At 44.8% G+C, this 21,831-nt stretch overlaps 1 protein-coding gene across 1 annotated transcript in view; it reads left to right on the top strand.

Annotated features, from left to right (window-relative positions):
- SNF4Agamma (SNF4/AMP-activated protein kinase gamma subunit) overlaps positions 1-21,831 on the top strand; it is a 112,661-nt gene that overhangs the window by 57,905 nt on the left and 32,925 nt on the right. Inside the window, exon 8 of the mRNA XM_031992642.2 lies at positions 20,538-20,671. Coding sequence (XP_031848502.1) covers positions 20,538-20,671 — 134 coding nt within the window. The remainder of the gene's footprint in view (positions 1-20,537; positions 20,672-21,831) is intronic.

Raw genomic sequence — 21,831 nt, forward strand, 5'->3', positions numbered from 1 at the left:
GTCTCGTCTAACTCCGGAGCTGCACGGCCCCGCCGACTGCCGGGAGGATCGACTGTCAAGGATAGGACAAGGTCACCGGGGCTTCCCCTTTAAACGGGACCCTTTTCTCACGAGTCGCCCTTTCCTCCGGGCTCTTTTGCTTGCTCTCGCTCCCTCTTCCTCCGGCATTATTCCTGCCGCGCAGTTGGCGGACTCGGGAGGGCTCCAGACTCGTAACCGTATTACGAAATACGACCGGAAATTGGAGGGAGCAGATCGCGCGCGGCGTTCGCGCGACGGCCGATCCTTTGTCGCGGAGTTTCGTCGTCGACGATGAAGATTTTCGGGCAGGAACGCATACGATAATCGAGAACGATATCGTACGTCCAAGATAATCGAACGTCGTCGATACTCAATTCAAGAATGCCGCATGAAATCCGTCGTTTTCGTCACGAGGGTTTTAACGATCTAATTACGTTCTCCGTTTACCCGGGCACGTGAATCAATTTACTCGGAGCGATACAACTCGATACGCGCGCAGAAATCGGAGGCGGTCGGACCGACGGGCAAAAACGTGCGCGATAATAATTATCGGGCACGCGAGAAAGCTTCGATTTTCGTGGCATCGCCGGTAAACAAGCGTTTTTCCCCTCCATTGAAACGAGATCTCCTTTCGCCGTGACTTTTTTGCTTCTCCTCCCCCCGGGTTTTTTTCACGTGCACGCCGCGATAGAAGTGTATTAATCCCGCATAAAAGTCGCTTTATCGCGCAAGGTTAATAAAATATCGCCGACCGCCTCGGTCCGAGTCGCTTTCGCTGTCGAAACGTGACCCAAATATAATGCCAGCGAGAGACAGTCGACTCGGACGTTAATAAACGTTTACGGACCGTCGGATCATTAGTCGAATCGGCGTATGGAAGAGATTCAAATTTTTAAGAACGCAATTAACGCTGAAAGCATCAAACGAGTCGGAGCAACCCATTCCTGATTACTTCTTTTCGCGATTAGCGAAAATTCCAATTCCGTTTCGCAATTCCAAATTCGTCGGATAGGAAAAGAAAGAGTACACCGGTAAACACTCCTGATACTTCGACCTTCCGTTCGCCAGAAGAATTCCCCATTAGAGTTGGCGCGAGTTGTGGTCCAATTATCACATTCGCAGCGAGTTACGCGAGAAAGAATCGCCGGGTTTTATAACAACGTTATCGCGATTGGTCGTCTGAATAATCGCCCGCGATAATTACCGGTTCCAGGTTCATTTCCATTCATCTTGCTTTATTTGCTCGTGGAATTATTTTAATGATCGGTTCAACTCGAAATTACTCCGCCAAAAAATAAAGAGAGAGAGAAAGGGAAAAGGAAGAAGAAACAGGACGAAGCGTGCAGACAGACCGTCTCGGCTGCATGCGGTGCATGCGTGTGTGTGTGTGCGAGGAGCGCGATGCAGGCGGGCCGAGTTTCTGTTCGCCATTCTCGGCCTTGAGGAACCGGTTCCAGGTGATCCACACGCGTCGATCGTATCGACACGCCCGAGACCGGAAACCGTGTTTCGGGAGGAGTCGAAAATATTGCGACGCTTGTTTACGTCCTCCACGTCTCCTACATTCTGCACCATAATTACCAGTTCGACCGTAAATTTCACAATAAACCCTCGAAACTCGAATTCGAGATCTTAAGTTTCGAGACTTTCGAGGAGCTGATCTTGTTTTGTTAGAGGATCATTGTTTTAATTAATGTATCTAGTGATTCCTCAGTGAGATGAGATTTTTCTGTGACCAATTTAACCCTTCAACTGCGAACAGTGTTTTTAGACGCCCACGAGTACGTCATTTATAGCGAACAGCGCCGTTAATTTGTTTTAAACAACCTAACAATGTGCAGTAACTCGTTTACCTTCCGCGTGATGGCATCGGACGATTTCTGCTCAGAATTTTTTCCATAGAATGTAGTTCACATAAATCGTGCCTCCGTCGTGGAAAAATACGCGATTGGTCCGCTGCGTTTTTGAACGCACCGCGGTCAAAGGGTCAAACAGGAATTGCACGGGAATGAAATTACAGGATATAATTGCAAGGACACGCGAATCGTGAAATGTCTAAACTGAAACATGTTTTCCGTCGTTTTCTTTCGGTGTCAGTTTCGCGTCCAGAGATAAGTTTCACGGCGACCGCAAGCTTTTGGAATCTCGTTAGCGGTTCTATCTCGTTTAGCGGGTCGTAAGTCTTTCGCGCAAACACGCGCGGGTCCCGGCGCTTCTGTCGGTCCAAATCGAATTACAATTTGTCGGGACGAATTGCACCTGCGGCCTTTAATCCACGGCTCAAGGTCTTCGGCGACGTAACACCGTCGTGTCTCGACGGCGGTGGACCTTACGTCGCGTTCGCAGTCTGCGGTACGTAGACTCGCGCGAATTTCTCCGGGGAGAGAGCAGATTAACAGTAGTCTGGACTGTTTCTCGAGATACGAGTCGCTCAGGCGCCAATACGATTGTCAAATCATTTCCCGTTGCCGCAGAGTCTACCCTTGGAAACAAACTTGACCGATGTATTAACCCATTCCGGGTTGTTTTGTAATCTGTCAGCAACTGCAACTAATTCTTATAGTATTCCCAGCGAAAATGAGAAATTCTATAACGTTCCTTCGATCATTTATTTTCCTTAGTACAAAATTTGGATGTGTGGAACATCGAATAACTTTAGTTGAGGAAGAGTAGACTTGTTTTCTCAGAAAGTAGACTTATAAGTGTTTTTCTCTAGAAATTATATATTCATATAAATTTTTCTCTAGAGTAGACACTGTTGTGTCCTTGAAATATAATAATGGTAGTAGGTTGATATGCATTTTTCGCTAAGAAGCATGAAATAAGCTCATGAATATTCTCGAAGATGGAAGCTTCGCGATAGTTGCAGTGCAGATTTCTTGTGTACTGTACACTTTCGTGTGTCCGTCCAAGAGTAAAAATGAGGTCAGGTTTCGTTGCTGCCGTCTAGACTCGGTGACGCCTTTCGTCGATCTATTTATAGCGCCGAATTTTCAGTAATTACTTGAATACATGATATTCAGAGGTGAAAAGGAAGCGAAAGTTCCTCCGATCCGTGTCTCTGCAACGGTGAAACATCAGTTTCTAGTCACAAAAATGTCGAACGCATTAATTAAATCGCAATCTGCAGGTTTTATCAAACTTTCTACTTCACGTAGAATTTCGAATGGTCTCCCGTATCTCGGAATGCACGTCCTACTCGTTACACTATCCGCACTGCACATCGTTATTCAAAGCCTCGCAACAGCTGCGTTACTCGCTTCAAGATACTGTCTGCGAAGTACTTTAAAATTCGAGTCATAAAGCCGCTCGAACCGCTAAAGCGGCCGACACTCGACACGACGAGTAGACCTCGCACACGGAGATTCACATTTTCGTAGGCAGGTTACCGGGGCCAGGATTAATTAGAGTATTTCCTTGGTCATGAATGTCGCTGGAGAATATGAAATTTTATTAGGCGGAATAAATGTCTCGGCGATCGTACTTATCTCCAGCGTTTCTTTATCGCGCTAATTTCTAACGTTCATCCGCGTATCGTACCTCGTTCGATTAATCGAAGAAAACGCAATGACACGTTAGCCTGCCCAGTAACTCCGTTTTGCGGCAATGTTTTCTAGTGAAAGTTTTCGAAAGGAGGAATTGGAAGTTTCTCGAGATTCGAGTAAGATAATAGACGGAAGTGCATGGTATAATTCGGTAACGTAACGCGAGGCATAAAATGTTTAGTGTCCGTCGTGTATCAACTTATTTGCATCATTAATACATATGCATTTATTTGCATCGCGAGGGAATGCAGGTTAACACTTTAACCGTGATATTATCTGAATTCGCGCGGCACCATTTGTCAGTTGACCCTTTGCACTCGGAAGTTTCTTACTAGAAATGTTTAACATTTTTTGACGAGGCGAAGGCGATGTTCTTTGAGATTAACTCGAAGAGAAATCTATTTTATTCTAATATTTCACGTATCAGTGCACTATACAAAGTTTAACGTTAAATATCAGATTCTATAGTTTTACTGTATCAAATCAGCAGTCAGGTTGACTTCTCAGAATTCTCCCATAGAAACCGCAAGTATCTATCGATACTTGAATCGTAACTTAGTTTGCGTATCAAAATAACAGCTATAGAACTATTCTCCCAATTACTTGGCAGCGAAAGTGCTCATCAGAACAAAGCGATGCAAAATATATTCGATCCAGTCGCGTCCTAATATGCAAAAGAAACCGGCGTCCACGGAAAATCCAGCGAGCGGTTATCGTCTCTGCTGCAATGCCACTGCAGTCGACTATAGTCACTGCCAACTGCTTCGCGCATGGTCGTATAGTCACCCGTATAATGCCGGAGCAGGAAGCGTCGCTATTAACGAGCGAGAGAAAAAAAGTTTAATGATCGCTTTCGACGAGCGAGGAGCACAGAACATTCGTCGACGGCTGCTGTCAGTTTTCCTGGAGAAGGAACGATGGTAAATCACCGTCGCTCCGTCAGCAAACGGACGAGTTTGCACAGGCCCGCTTGAAAAGATTCATTCATTTCGGAAACTGCATTTTTCAGCCGAACAGTCCTTTAATTTCGTTGAAACACCTATACTTTGGTTGTTTCTATTCTAATTAATAATCAACGCTAAAACTACCACTCGTCGAAACGATTCCTGATTTCTTCTCGCAATGATTACAACGTGGCACTATAAGGAAAGAGATCGCATCGATGAAATGTTTTGCTGCCGAAGTTGGAGTCGGTAATACGGGACACCCCGTATACGCCCGGATGAACACGGTCCTATCGTTTTAGTCGATTTTCCGGCGGTGTCCCGCGCGCGCGGTCTTGCGTATTAAAGTGCATGTCAGGGTTGTGACGCAACGCCGAGGACCCGGTTACGTCGGCCAGTATCAACGACCCGCATACTTTCATTCGGTGCCGATATTTCCTCGTTCCCCCGTCCATCTTGTCGGCGACTTTCGTTCGTCGCGATCGAGTCCCTTCGCGAGATTCTTGTCTTCTGGTTTTTCGTTGCTTGCTCATTCTGTTGACCTATTTGTCGGCAGCCGGGTACATACTCGCGTAAACACCCGTTTTAACCCTTCAATACTGAGTTTCGTGTAACGTATCGACAGACCGAGCATTGAGACGAGAGCATCTCATTTCGTTTAACCGTTCGAGTGAACTTAAAATTAGTCTTAAATAATCAAATCGAGTTTGTTTTGGAATTATCCGTTTATTGCCGTTTCGTGTCTGCGACTGAAAAATGTAAATCCGCGTGAACACATATGCATCGTAGGATGAAGAGTTGAATGTCTACTATCGTTGAATATAATTATTTCTTTTCAGTTATATTACCGTATCGTAAAAATAACTACGGATCCTCCGTAATTCTCTAATAAACACGGACGCGAATACAAAGTCGGATCAACGTGCAGAAGGTCGGTATCGCTTTCCTGTTTATCCGGCTCGTCGCAGGTTTATGTAATCGCTATTCATGCGTTTATCGGGTTTGGAAATACATATTCTAAACAGCTTGCGGCTGCCTATAATGCTATCGCGTGTAATTAGAACCTCGTTCCGTGTCGCGCGTATCTTCTCGGGGAACGTTCGTGCCTCTGTCGCGTTTCTGTTGCATCTTGCTGGCTCTTTATCACTGGAACTACCGTTTCTGTCGAAATAACCGGTTTCAGGTTTCTCATTCCGCAGCGATCCACATTATTAAATTCTTTAAACGTTAGTCGGCGATGCTCTAAGTCTAGTTCGTCGGATGCTGTTACGCGAATGCGCTTTGTAATACTCTCTTCTTGGAAACGCTGTAATTATCCAGCGAATTAACCCGCTGCAACCAAAATAGTTTTATTTTCATGAATACATTCAACGGGAGCTGTGACACTCGAATTTTCTTTGAAATAAACCTGTGCACAGGGTCACGAGGAAATTAAACAGCGCGAGCGGGAACGTTTGATTCGAAATAAATCGCCTGCCAAGGGGTTAAGTTCGGGCTTAAAAGGTGATAGGTTAACCGGAGCCCGAAAATTTGGGTCAAAACTGTTAGCTCGTAGAAAGTGTATAATTTCGAGTAAAAACTTGTCGGTGAATGAATCATTATGTCACCGTTTATTTACGGAATAAACGCGTTACGCTCGCAGCCGGCGTTCATCGATCACGGCTGACCCGCGCTCGATTCTCTGAACGGTAATCTAATTTTCGGTCAGCTTTCATGGAAACGTTGATATTTAGCGTCGGTGGATAGCGGATGGATTGATTGCGCGTTAATTCGATGTGTTCGCTTAAAAAAAAATCGAAATCAAAACGAGTAGCCTGTTCCACGGGGCAGCGTTGTATCGCGGTGCGAGCTCTCACCGCGGCTGACCTTTTAAAGGTCGAACCTGTGAACTCTGATAACGAACCAGGTAGGAGTGCCAGCTTCTCGGCGTGTTGCCTGATAAACCGCGTATTTATAGTTCCTTTGAACGTCTTTTCCTCTCGACTCGTGCTCTTTTTCGCGTGGACACGTGGTTGTCCTTGCCAACGCGACTGGAAGCGTACTTTTCGGCTACAGAAGGAAGACTCTTCGTGGGAAGATCAAATATTGAGTTTACTCGCGATTGGTTCTTCGAGCACGAACGTGGTTGTGTTGGTTGTACCAGGCTGTCGCATTTAGAATTGAAAGTTGTTGTGTAAATGAGGTAGTAGTTTAATATAATATGTAGTAATATTGATTTTGCTGTGATAATACAATCATAATTGAACGATACGTTTATCTAAATAACTACCCTAAAATTATTCGATTTTCCACACGTCCAAATTTTGTACTAACAAGGAAAACAGAAGATCGAAGAAATGTAGCATTTCTCATTTTCGCTAGGAATACTATAAAAATTAGTTTAACCTGGAGTGCTAAGGGTTAATATTTTCAAACATCCTTATTCCCAGAGGATTGGAAATCAGCTAGACTACTGATAGCTCCACTTCATTGGATTATTCAAGAGTTCCACTTGTCATAGGGATGTAAACCTCAGAGTCCCATCAGGGCTAAACCCTAGGACCCCTGAAGCTTGAGCAACCCCCCAGGCTGGTGTATCCACTTTTAGCTTCCGGACACGTGGGCACCACGGTCTAAACCTGTCGCAGATCGAAAATTCCACCCCACGGCTGCCAAACTAAGGGGTCCCATAAGCCCTGGCTGTTGACGCGAAAACTGCCACCGACGGATACCTCTTTTGTTTACTTTCAAAGCCTGCACATCGAATCCGACCCTAACAGTTCTCGCACCAACCGCGTACTTTGTACCAGTAAAAGGGTTAATTTATCGCGAAGCGAGTAATAAACGGAACACGTTTCGCGTTGCTATCACGATACGAGAAACTCCGATTAAGTTCTGTTATGCTCCACGATTGGATTCGTTTAAATACGGTTCTGGGGTCATATCGTTTAACACGGTTCGACCCGATGTCTGTCATTCGTCACGGAGGGAAGCAGAATTTCAAACTCCGAGCCTTAGACGTTGTTGACGACGTCTCGCGATTGTATTGGTATGGTGATATAATAGAATAAATATAGTCCGACGTCTGTATCTGCTAATAGAGTAAATGGTCGATATGGAATTTCTCTTCTAAAGATACAATTATATCAACGCGATGACGTAATAGGATAAACGAATACGATCGAATCCTGTTTCATGCTAGACACCGAAACAATTTGGGGAATCTTGATCTTCGAAATTTCTAACATAATTGTATCAGTGCAATGATGTATTAGGATAAATTAATATAGTCAATTACTGATATTCCCATACTCGGTACGAAAATAATTTAGGGGATCCTTCGTATTTCGTATTTCTGTGTTCTCTTCTAAAAATATCAGTTCCTCGACTAGACCGTTCCATGGGATCGCGATGGGGCTCACGAGCGCCGTCGACCCTGGGACACCATAGAAATTGCGTCGCTGAAACGGACGACTTGATCGATCGCGTGGGGGAACCGTCGAGGAGAAAACGCATATTATCTTCCGCTGCCGGGCGAAACGGGCGAATGAGCGGAAAGGAGTCAACGCCATAAGCGGATGAAACGCTTATGCCTCACAAAATACATGTAACATAAATGATTATTTCACGAGTAACGCGCACAGTGTTTAATCCTCGTGAATCCTTAATTACCTAGCTGCGAACGAGTATACTCTTGAAGAAACGGTAATTTTTAAAAACAAGCCAAAGAAGTCAAAAATTCATTTATCGTAACCTCATTAGACGCAACAGTTTTTCATGATTCCGTGTTCGCTTAACTCTCCGTCCTCGCTCAGCGATATTTTCGTGGACGCCCAATTAGAAATCATTTCCGTTACAAAAGAGGCGCGTGAGCTGGCGATACAATCAATTTCCCAGACGTCACCGGTGACTTCAGTCTTCGTTACGCGCGATGAACCGTAATTACTTAATGACGCGTTCCTTTGGAAATCCATTTCATTCGTTGAACCCGATAAAATCGTTTGAGTTTATAAAATTAACATTTTTGCCACTGTTGTTATTGTAATATTCACAATGAACACTTTAAGTATCGTATCAGGTCACTTATGTGATTTCTTTTCCGCTTGTTACCTGTGTCACGGTATTTTTTCGCGGTAAGTCGACTTAAATGCTTCCGGTTCGTTAAGGGTTAAACATTTCTGCATCGTGTGCAGTGCTGCACGTCCAGATGTTCCATAAATGCATCAGAATTTCTCAGTCGAGTTGCAATTGTTTCCGATCCTTTGACTCGAAATGATTCGCGACGAGAGGACACAGGGGGAATAGGAAGGGGGGTCACCGAATCGAATCCTGTTTTCCGTCCGTCGGTCGGTCGGTCGGGGCGAGTTCCCCGCTAGCCGGCTGCCAATTTGGCCGTAGGTCTCGGTCGAACAAAAGCAAGGAAAAGAAAGGAGACCTATAATAATAGGTAGCTTTGAGCGTGTACTCCTCGAGAACGAAAGCTGGGGGTGGGCGGCAGGGGTCGGAGGACACACGGTCAATCGATGCGACCCAGTTTCTCAGCGGCGAACCCCGAAATTTGCCACATCGACGACCCCGTTGTCAAAATCGGGACGTATCCGATCGTGTGTCGCCCCGGGAAGGTCAATGTCGCGATTTCCAGCTTTTCTTGGCAGAGCTGAAACCAGGTTGCGAGACGTGGTACACTGCCGGTCAAAAGTTCGGGACCATTTGCACGTTGATTCGCGTTGATTCGGTGTTAGGAATTATTTGTGTATATCGCGTTACTCAGTTTTTCTTTAGTTCTCGTGTTATCTGTAGTAGGTATCTGCGTTTATTTCAACATATTTATATTTAAACGACACGCAATTATAACGCATTCATGCGGGTCGCCACTCTCTCATTCTCCTGCTGCATACTCGAAGAGAAAATATTCATAAATTAAGGAACAGCGTTATTTTATTTGAATATTTCATGCATCGATGCAATATAGAAAGCTTAATATTATATATAAATCTTGATATTTCTGCTATATGAAATCGAATGGTGACCGAGGGTCATCGCTCGAGAGCAAGGGGTTAATTATGAATATCGTTAGTCAAATTTAGTAATTTTCTCAGTGTCGTCGTTCGGGGAAAACAATTTCTCGTTCAATCTCATTCAATCTCGTCTCGTTCGAATCAGTTAAGGCTGAAAATCATTTTGTTTTTGAAGAAGTTAAACGCACGACTGGCGGAGAAGCGATTCCGTTTGTAGTCGAGCGAGGCCCGTTCTCGTAGAAACAACGAAATAATTGACGGCACTGACTGCTTCCTCTAATCTGACAATCAGCCGCGTGTGCTAAACGTTTCCTCGTGAATTCTAATTTAACCCCCGGCCGCCGCGGCGATGTGCTCGGCAGTTCAATCACGCGGTTGAGAGAGCGCGTCTCTTGATTCTCGTCGGCCACGCGATCGAATTTTTTTGACGTGATCGCTCGATCACCGGAGGGTTGATCTGATTGACGACTCGATTAGAATTCGTATTAAATATGGAATTGGTTATTAAGAATTATTAAGTTTCATTGATCACTCGGTCGCGAGAAGTTTAGTCTAACCTTCAACTCGATTAGACTGAAATACGTAGTTAAAGTTACATTAACATAAAATACGTAATTAAGACGTAAAGGTCAGGTTACATCGCGAATAAAGGAAATCGAACAAAATTTATACGAAATCGAAACAGAGAGGTGTGCGATATTGATCTATGCAGTCGTAACGAGCACCAGATACGTAACGACGATTCATTTATTCCATATATTCCTCGTTTTGCATTTCAAAGGACTGAAATCCAACTTCTCCGATCCCCAAGCGTACCGTGTTCCCGAGTTTGGTTCCCTTCCCGGCAGAACTCGAACCAGTTATCGTTAAATTTCGCCATGCGAAAGAGTTTCTCGAGAGGATCGCTCGGGAGCTCGAACGATCGGTTCTAATTGGGTTAAATGAGTAGTATCTGTCGCGGGGCGAATCCGAGATGCGTTCCTCGTTCGTTATTGTTACAAGAATATCTCGTGTTCGCAACATAATCGTATTCGGACAATTTTCAACGGAAATCGTTCGTTTTCGTGGCGTTTCGACGCTGCAAGTCGCGCACGAAAAAGAATCCAGATAGATGCAACTTTCACCTTTAATTTGTAACTCGAGGGTTAAAACTTTTATCACGAAAGCAGTTCTTCGTTGAAATCATACTTTGAACATAATCGATCTCGAAGTTCACCGTTTCTCGTTTTCCTCTTTCATTCGTAGTTAATTACTAAGCAAGTAAAATAAGTTTACTATCGACGTGTTTACGAATGCGTTGATTTAATCGCATTGTCGTCAGCGTTGCGTCGACTTTCGTTGTGTACCATTCAAGTTACATCATGCTACCGTTGAGAAAGCAATCCTCGGAACGAGGAGGCGATCTCTACCAGAATTCCCCTGGCATAACCGTCAAAGTATTCTCATTCATGAGACACGAGACGCGTTTCTCGCTTAAGAGGCATCAATCGAAAGCATCGCTAATTCTGTACTCCCGCCAGATGCGCACGTACATCGCCTCAGATTCTTGTTTACAGACGTCTTCGTTCGTCCCGGTTGCCAAAAATCGGTCCAACGTTGGTCTAAACTTACGTGACTAATCACGCGTGTTATTCTGTGGCAAATCGACGGAACGGAAAGATCCGTTTGATAATTTTCTTCCGATCGTTCCGCGGTGAATTTGAGAGTCTCACATTGTACTCGCGGCTCCCGGAACGATTAGCCGGGGATGGACGCGACTGATAATTAAACGACAAGTGACCATTGTTTCGCGCGAATGTCGCAACACGGAGAGGGAAATTTTCCCACGTACCGTTTAGTTGTACCGCGATCGTCTCGACGTGAAAACGAGCTCGTAAGCCAGCAGTAAGAGTTCGGGCCTCGCCTAAATTTAGGAGTCTGGGGTGATTTCGATTATCCAAAGAGCAACTTATTTGCGGGACACGTTAATCCGCACCCAGCTATTTCCGCGTCCGAATCTCGCGGTTGCAACAAACGTGCGCGATCGTTTCGCGAGTGTCGTGATCGTCAGCCAGCTCGTCGACGCACGGTGTCTCGGGCGATGAAAGAAATCCAAGGAACTGCGGAAGATCATGAATAATTATTAAGATTTCCACGGTTGTAACGAAAAGAAGACGTGCACTCACACTTCTCGATGTAGATTTTCAAACACGCGCCTCTCGATCGATACTCCTCCGTCTGATCCTCGTAAAACACCGTTCATTCTCTAAGACACCACACGACTACTATTTGTTCAATAAAAACACGCGCTTGTTTACATAGCTAACGATGTTTTCCGTAATTCCTTCAAGCGACACACGTCAAAAATCAATGATTTCATATCACTTTTTGCCGAGCGTCCGTACAAGCGAATCGCCGAGCGCCGTCCAAGCTGCACGATAATCGCATTTACGTAACACCGTCGAACGGCTCTCGACTCGAAAAAAGACGTCCGATTTCCCACTGTACGCGCCTTGTGTTCATATCTCTGGTTCGTGTTCTCCGCAGTTCAGTGCACGCAGCGTTCACCGTTGATCGTGTGTACGATCCTCTTCCACGCGTGTAGCGTCCGTTTCGTGATAGTCCTGATCGCAGGACCCCAATGCCAAAGGATAGCAGACGAGAACACGAAGAGACCGAGTAAACGAGTGAACTAGAAGAATCTCTGTTCAAGAAGCCAGCAGCTAAGATTCGTCTGAAGAAGTCAGGAACGTCGACCAAGATGCACGGGATAGCGCACCTGTTGTCCCATCACGGCTCGCACAATGGCGACACCAGGACTGCCAGCCACCATCACCACGAGTCGAAGAGCTCGTCGGTGTCCGACACGAGGCACCACGACACCAAGTTCTTCCAGGAGCTGCTGAACCAGAAGCACCTGCAGAAGCGAGTGTCCCGCGGCTCGGTGAGCTCGACGTACTCGTACGGCTCGTCGTACGGCTCCTCGTCGCACAGCTCCAGCTCCTCGAACCACGGCTCGTCGCTGCACCACTCGTCGCACCAGAACCATTCGGTGTACCACACGATCCACGGGAGCACCGGGCACCACCATCACCACCACCACCACCTGCAGGTCGGCTACCACCATCACCACCCTCTGCACCAGCAGCTGCACCACCATTCGGCCAGCAACGGCAGGGCGTCGCCCAGCTCGCCGAGTCCCACCAGCGACCATGAGAAGCCGCACCATCACCACCACCATCACAGCATCCAGGAGATGATCAGGCAGTTCGGCAGGCGGCTGGGGCACATACGCAGGCAGAGCGAGTGCCAGGACCCGCCGCCCAGGAAGAGGGAGGAGGACTTCCGGAACAGGAGCCAGAGCCTCGACGGCGGCGCCAGGATCCCCAGCCTGAGGGACGCGGACTGCGAGACCACTTACAGGATCTACGAAAGCATACTCAGGCAAGGTAACCGAAATTGCGCACGTGGCGGACACCCTGGCTGGGCGTCGATTTAGGGGCGAGAGGGGTGAGTTGTGTGGAATATGGTTGGGGCTCGGGTGATCATGGAGTTGTCAGGTGACCGAGTACTTGAGAGGTGATGGGGTTTAGGCGATCAGAGGTGAGTTTGCTGGGAAGAGTTTATGTGGGAATATGGAATTGTCACTTGGTATTTGGTATGTTTGAGGAGTTGTTAATTATTAATAGAAAGAATTGTGCCGCTATAGTGGTATGAGCAAGAAGAAATGATAACGTGTGATATGTTTGATACGGCAAATATGTTTATTACGATAATGAACATACAGGTTTATTCCGTAGACTGTTCGACAGCGGACAGGGTCGAAACAATTGTTGGCAGATCGTTAAACGCACACGATTGCGCAATTTGTTTTCGTGACCGTTAAATACGCCTCTTCCCATTATTTTGCCAAATTAAATAATCTCGCTCGCGTTGCTGCTGGTGTTCCACGTGCAGGCGAATAATCGGGAGAGAATGGAAAGGAAATGAACATTAATCTTTCACGTTGCTTACGTAATTCTTCGGTCGCATTTTTTCTGGGTGATCAGTAGAGCGACGCTCATCTTCAAAGGGTTAATTAATGTTCGAAACCATTGGAGAAGATGTTCAACTCAAGATTTTCTCCGAGCCGTTGCCATTAAGATATCAACTTGTCATTAACAATTCTAGACACAAAGAATTCCTAATTCATCCACGTGTATTCACGTTCATTTTAATGCGTAATTGCACATTAATCGTGAAATTAATCACTCGAACTCAAAGAAGATGTGGCGTCGTTTATTTTTTCAACTTCTACTTCAGATCTGTCGCACGAGTCCGAAACGATATTGCGCGGCAAGGGGTTTAATCGACGCTTCCGGAATGTCCCGGATCGCGTGGTTCAAATCGTATCGAATAATTATAATTGCGGGAGCCGCGACGAACGGTACCGATTCCGTCTCTCCGTCCTCTCGTTGAGATTTCTCTTTCTCCCGAGCCGCGTCGATAAAGATAATTGGTCCGCCTCGCGCGCGATACCGCGTCTCGTGCTACGCTTCTCGTTATTTTATCGAGAACGCCGGCACACGTTATCGGAGCGACAGATTGTTGGACTCGCGGAAACCTTTCGTCAGTCGGTATCGTACGCTAATCGAACGCGATCCGTTTAAGTTGCGCCGCCTAAAACTGCCAACCTACCGGTTCATAGAGTCAAATGAAGTTTATTTATTTTCCTTAAAAAGAAAAACGAAACATTCGCGCCCTTTAGAATTTGATTTCTGTAAATCTTCGTGGAGTAGACAATATTCTGTTCAGTTATTCGAGGATTTACTCGGTCCTTCGTTTTCTAGGTCAGAACGTCCTTCTTATAGATTCTGAACATCCTACAATCATTTCGGAAGCGAAAACTTTAATTTTCTCAATTCTTTCCTTAACCGCATTGGGCTCTGAGCGACTCGTGCAAGAAGTTCCAGCGATTTATGTGGAAGTAATCGGCGAACGCGCTAAGGAATTTCCTTTATCGGTGAATCATTGTTTGTTTCGGGCTCGGGGATCGTTAATACTCGAATATCTCTGGGGAACAAAGTGTATCCAATAGACGTTACATAGCTCTGGTCGATGATTTATCGTGCAGTTCGGATTACAGCGTGCTTCGTTCACGTTTCACGACAGCTCGTGTAACGATACGACAACCTTCGTGACGGTAATTAAGTAATTAATGACCGTCGGTTTCATATATTACGTCGAGCACGTGAAACGCGGCGAGTTAAAAACATCCGTGAACCGTAACCGGATTCGCTCCGTAACTTTTTGCACTGTCGATCAGTCCTTGGCGAAGGAGGAACTTCGATCACTGCCGGATTACCCCGATAAAGGTTCACATTCGCGTGAATCCGCGCTCCTTTCGGGCAAGACAAGTTCAGATTGAAACTCGTCACGGTTGAACGATTAAAGATCCAATTTAGAAAATATGTTTTGTCCAAATTAAACAGAAATCAATCTGCCTCTGAATAATTACGCAGATACTCTTACAGTTCGATGCAAGCAACGCGAAGATGAGACAGAAGAGCAAAAAAGGAGAACGATATACTTTAATAATTTGTTTACTTTCCCCTCGATAATAAAAGGAATATAAAAGTCCCGTTTATCTGCGCGGCTTTAATGAGTTTAAGTGTTGAACTTCATTGAACCGTCCGCGGCGAGATATTACGAATATTTACACAACATTAGAGTTTTGTAGACGCGGCAAAGATCGCGCGGAAACTCTGCGCTCGGGGGATACATCTATTCTCGTTTACTTAAATTCCTACGGCACGATTGATTTTCATTAAAGTCCCCATGCTTCAGAGTTCTCCGTTCTAGTTTCGAATTCCAATTTCGGTCTGAAATTTCACTTTTAATTACAAACATTGCAAATACTTCCGAAACTTCATTTCAATTTTCGATTTTAATCACAAACATTTCCAAGTTTCAATTTCGAATTTCGATTGCAATTACAAATTTCAATTTCGCCTCTACGAACGTTAGAAGGTTTCAGATTCAGCCAGTGTCAAGTAAATGTAGTGTCAAATTAACGTATTGCGTACCGGCTAATTTCAGAAAACTGAATTGTGCGGTTGGTAATTTTCACTGAGGTCAACTTGTATCACCATACATAAAACTCAGATATCATATTTTAAATAGATAATCGATTCGAATTAAATTTTATATTTTTTTCAATGCTGTGGTAATTAGCGAAATTGCATAGCAAAGTGTCTTTATGTAAAAACGAGATTTCTCGTTACCGGTACGCAACGTGTTGACAAAGTTACTTTGGTCCAATATTTCGGTGTCGAATTACGAAGCGTCTAAGAATCGCCTCTCGAGTGCGAAGCGTTAACGTTACGAATAAATCGCGCGGGCAAGACGGTAAATATTTTCGAAGGAAATGGAGCGCGGAATTGAAGATCGAGGAGGTGACGGTAAATAATACGCGCGACGTAACATAAGGACAAGCCGTGGCCACTGAAAATTACAGGGTGAAAGAGGATCGGGGCGGAATAGAGAGGCAGGACCGGTTTTGAACCCGGATCTTCCGTTTTTCGGCCGACTGATCTAATCGGCAGTGTTACACGGGCCGCGTATGGATCCCTTTTATCTAAGCCTAACCGGGGGGAAAGGGTTCCCAAAAATTCACCCAGGTAAATCCGCTCGACCGCCGCGCCGCTTCTAGAACCAGCGACCCGATGTTTTTACGACCCGTAAAATATTATCTTTCCCGCGGACGCGAAATTCACGAGGTACTTCGAAACATTTTTCAAACTTACTTTGTTATTCTTCGAAGCTTGTTTGAAAGAGTCTCGTTCCTGGAAACTTCTTGACAAGATTTCGTTTCTTCGTTACAATATTTTTCCATCGCGAATCACGCTGAATTCCGCGATCGCATTTGAATGATACATTCCAGAATCTGTAGAAGTACAAACCAAATTCTTGAAGTAACATTTTGCCGCATCTCGGAATTAATTTTCAGCGCAAGAGATTAAAGTAAATGTGTTTTCCTAAAAGTTTTTACCCGAGAGTGAAAGAGTTAAAATTCAGCGTATCTTAATTCGGTCGGTTCTTTGATACGAAAACGGCCGAATGTTCCCACTGCGCGCCGCGTGCGGCAACAATCACGTGTTTCGCGTGCAAGTCTGATCTCTCCGGCGGGAATAAAAGGGAGGAAAAAACGGCGATTACTCGATGCGAGCGGTTTTTCCGAAACAGCCCGCGGGAACGAGAATTCCAGCGGATGTTTCTCTTTGACGACCGGGGCGCAAAAGGAAAACAAAACTTCGCCGCGTGTATTGTCGTCTTTTATTTCATTGTAACACGAGGATTCGCTTCTGCAAAAAAGATGTAACGAAGTCGAACCTTCGGATCGTGTTTGCGGTCCGAGAAAAAGGCGAAACGATTTTCACGAATCTCTGATTGGTTTTCACGAAGCATCGATAGTATTTCCGTTGTTACGAGCCTGATTTTTGCAAAGAAACATTCTCGGAAGCGAAGGTTTTATTCGAATTCGTAGGAGTGGCAGATGCAACTTGTGGCGAGATTCGAGAATACAGGATTCTTATTATTGAAACGTTTAAAAATACCACGCGCGCGATACGGACGTTAATGCGGACGATTGAATTATTTATTACGCGCCACTTGGGTAGAAGTAACGAGAGGAAGAAATTTCGAGCGGTTGAATTCTGTGGAAACAGATTGGCCGGGGATCTGTTTCGACATTTACTGCTGGGCGAGTTAATCGATCAACACGATCATCCTAACACATTGCAATATAATTAATATATTTATATAATTATATTTATAACGCTAGAACTACCAGCTGAGTCAAAATGACCAATTCTTTTAGTATTACTGCAAAGGTACAGCGAAGGTTTAAGTGCTCGGTAGGTCTAGTGTTAATTAATCAGCTAGTTAAAACAAATATCACAATATAACAATCGCGTTAACTAACTGATCGATGGATAAATATAATCATTACACTTTTTCAAGCATATTAGTCGAACGCTCTCGTCTCCGACTCCGCAAGCCAGAATCCGTCCGCCATCTTTACGCCGTCAGCCGAAACCGAAGACACAGTACTGAATTCCGCTGAGCATTCGTTCCGCGGCGAGAACGCTTTAAATGATAAACAAGCTATTCCACAGGTACGCGATAACGCGGTCAGAATTTCGATCCTTCCGGTGTCCCGCGAGTGCGAAACGTGCGCGTTTTGCAAAACAATCTATCCCCGATGTCGGTGCTCGTCGCCGCACGAAATCGAAGTTTATTTCGAATCGCGACCGCGCGCGGCCTTGTTCCATTGATTCCCGCGGAGCCGTGTCGCTTCGATAACGTTTCATCTGTTCCCTTTTCCGTAACGCCCTCCTGTTTTCGAAATTCTAGCGACGAAGCACTTCACGTAGAACGAGCGTTTAACGATGAAAAATTGTAATCGATCCCTTTTTCTTCGTTTCTCCGTGCATTCGTGTAAGAAATCTTTATATCTGCTGATGTTTATCGTCAACTAATGTTTGCTATTCGTAATTACAATAAACTGAATACTAAAATCGTTAATTATTCAAAACTTTTGATGAAAACTTTGATGAAGACATTTTTATAGTGATTAAGCTTGAATTTTCGTTACGCCTCTTTGGCAACGTGTTTCGCCAAGTTTCTTTTCGGTTTTTCGTTTTGCGGAGTGAGTCAGTTCGAATGTGACTCAATTACAACACGAAATTCGTAACGACCGGTGGGGACTTGTTTTTCTGGTGGAGCGAGAAGAGGTCGACGGTTCATGTTTCGACGATTAAACGCGTTTCCTCGGCTCGAAACTGTTAACGCGACATTCGGGTTTATCGTTCAGTATTTATTTCGTCGTTGCATTCCCGTCGACGATAACTCCGACCTGTGACGCGGGTTTTCGTCAACGGTGGGCCTCGCTGTTGCCAATATCTTGCGCGATAACGTGTCAAGTCTAGCCAGAAGTTCTTTCCGATCTTTTGGTGAAGTCAAAATTTTCTTTAAAATCATGCATAAATACAAACTGTTATTTACAGTAATTTGCAAATAATATTCCACTATTTTCCTAGAAGCCCGCGAATACGATAATTCTTCACAATTTGTTAAGAAGAAAATTCTACGATAATTCTATGTCTATTTTTACTTTAAAGCGCCATATTTGCTGAATTCTATTCGAAATCTCCCACATTTATATTCCTCAAATCCGATTGAAAATCTTCGCTCCGAGTCCGCACTCCAAGGAGTTAATCGATCGTCGAGTTTATCCTGCGAGAGTGTTTATTTGGTAAGCTTTTTCCCTGGTACTCGATTGGTCGAGGTTCACGCGAGAAATCCGAAACGGAAAGAAAGAAAAAGGATAAAAGCGGGCGTCGATGAGTCAGACGCGAACCTCGAGCGAACACGATCCTCCGCTGGTACGTGAACGCAATTGAAATGTAAATAACGAGTCACGTTTTACGTAACCCCATGGAAGATTGTGCACGTTGCTCTCTGCTCGTAAATTGCGTTAAATTGTAACGAGTTAAGGTCACCGCCGTAACTCCGTTTGGCTTAATCCCAACGATCGCGGCGAACGCGGCCAGGGAAAAAGATTTTTATCGATCCCCCGCGATCCGACTCGGCCGGACCAACCGGCGAAGTCGTTAACTGCGCTAGTACCTTGTATAATTCGTCGTTTAACCCTTTTTTGGCAAGGACCTTCGAGCATCTTCAAAATCTTCAGCAGAAGCTGAGGTATTCAGCGCCATGAATATTTTTGCTTACTCCTGTTTTTAACATTCGAGATAAACGGAACTTTGTTTCCATCCAATTACGATGTACATATAATCTATAGATAATGAAGGAGATTACACGTTAGATTAGAAACAGTTCTTTTCATCCTATTTTTTCAAAACATCAATACTGTATGACGCCTTCAACTACCGACCTAAAGATTTCCGAGTTCTCCATATTTCCTTCATATTTTATGTCGCTTGGTCCTTTTATTATCCATCGTTTCCTATAAGAGAAACTGAAGTTCCAAAAAAAAGATATCGATTTATATATTCCATTTATTAATCGAATTTCCTTGATATTCTGATGGTATCAGCGTCCCGTCGGTCAGATTATTATTCTTCCGACGCGTTAACACCGCGATGATTTCGACTAATATAATTCCGCGTGGTCGTAGCGTCAGAAATAATTGCTATTGATTCGTTACATGAAACGCCGTATCTGCGAGGCTTCGTTATGGTAATTGAAAAATCCCCGGAACCCGCGCGTTATCCGGCGCAATTAGCTAATGTGTCCGTTCGCGACCGATTGTTGTTTATTTCCTTGCAGTTTGTCTTGCCCCGTCGACGTCGCGTGGGACACCGTCAAACGCGATACGATTGTCAGCGATCGGCGATCATCGACGCGCGCAAACACGATCCACGATAGAATCACAGAACGATCGGCTCGTAATTAATCGTGGACGCGGCTGAAGCGTCGTTGTTTGTCGCTTCGCTCGAATGCCAAACACTTCGCTATTTGTACTTGCCATTAGGCTCGACTAGCTAGACTTTAACGTGTTTGTTATTGAACATCGTTCACACTGTTGCGCAACGTGTAACGAAATATGATAAGATTGCTCGGTGAACGTTCACCGCTTCTCGTATTTTACATCGTTGTATTATCTACTTTTATATTTATATTACACTATTTATATCTTTACACACTGAAATTGTATGCAGTACTACTTATTGAGTAACCTTTGCGATCACTTTCAGACGTCGAATCATACAATAAATTACATATCTCCTCGAATATTCAGTGATCTGCCGAATCGGCAGTCAAATTACTCACGCAATCAATACGTTGACGCTCACTTTGAAATTGATGGGATTTGCGTCTACGCGTTAAGGCATAACGAAACTGAAACTAAGTCGAGGTTTTCAATCCTCCAACTTATGGATTCAATATCTGCTTAGTTTGTTCGAGATTCCAGACACTCGATCCTCGGGCCTAGATTCTCTCGGAGTCTCGATTCGATTTAACGAACGTTAACCAACGATTTACAGGTGCGATCAGGAGGAGTTCCCTGGATCCCGGCGCGAGGAGGTTCTCCCTGGGCACGCCGGCGATACCTCACCGAGCCTCCGACGCGTGTCTGGATCCTGTCCACGCTGCCATACTCTTCAGGGACGCGAGAGGGGTGAGTCACCTTCGGCTTCAGTCCTAATCCTAAACGGCATTCCTTCGGCGCTCTTCCACCAAAGCGATTAACTCCATAAAACCAAAAGTAGAGAAGGTCTTGAAAAATAGAAACACTTAAAACTTAGGAATCCACTATCATTCTCTACTTCTTTCACACGCGGAAGTTCGATTGACAATTTAGTTCTCCGTGGAAAAGGTTTTTTTAAGTCAAAGCACTTTGAAATTCAGAAACATTCGAACAGCAGTTTGCTCTTGACCTATGAACTATTCATCGGGTCTGAGGCCAATATGTATATATGCAGAATAAGATGCATCAAACTTCAGACTTCAAACTTCAAACTTCAAACTTCGTCATCGAAATTCGATTTATCGCGAGAGGTTCGCCCTATCACCGACTATTATCCGCAAGAGCGTTTTCGAAAGTTACAGGTTACCCGTGCCAGAGTTCAATCCGTGCACGCGTGCATTGATCAAGTTGGAAGTGCACTTAAGTGAATGTAAAACTTGACGAATGCAACTCGCATCGATCCGCGAGTATTGATCCCCGATTCTATCTCTGCCCGCGACACGTTCGAGTTTGTCCCGCGGTACAGTTACCCGTCGAATGATTTATTTCTCGTGCACAGTCTGTAAATATCGATTCGACGAAAAGCGGCAGGGAAAATGTGGGTCACGCTGAAAGCTCGAAACGCGAGCGCAAGAAAGGGAAAAAGAGATCTCCGGAAAAGCGGACAGCTTTTTCCCTATAGTTGTTTCTATCGTGTCGCGAACTGGGTCGAGGTTACTCTTTCTCTCGGCCGTGCGTCCCGGACGCGTACGGTCGGTCGACAATGGTCCGGGGTGATAAGACAGCTTTTAATTACCTCTGCTTAATGCTAATTATGTAACCGTTAGGATCCGCAGTATCCACGGTCGACGAGTCTGTCTTGGCCGTTGATAAAGTAGGAAATTCGTGAGACTGTTTTATCGACTGGCGAACATCGAGTTGGCTAGGAAGCTGACTAAATTAGCGTTTGAAGGTAAATGAGTCTGTCCGTTGGTAAATGATAAATCTTTTGATTAGGTACCTGTAAAATAAAATTGTCTGTATAGGGTAAGGAAGGAATCGCTTCTGTTCGGTTGTTTATTGTTTACTATAATTTATTTCACCATCAATAA

The sequence above is a fragment of the Nomia melanderi genome, chromosome 10 (genome assembly GCF_051020985.1).
Source record: "Nomia melanderi isolate GNS246 chromosome 10, iyNomMela1, whole genome shotgun sequence".
Taxonomy (NCBI): Eukaryota; Metazoa; Arthropoda; class Insecta; order Hymenoptera; family Halictidae; genus Nomia; species Nomia melanderi.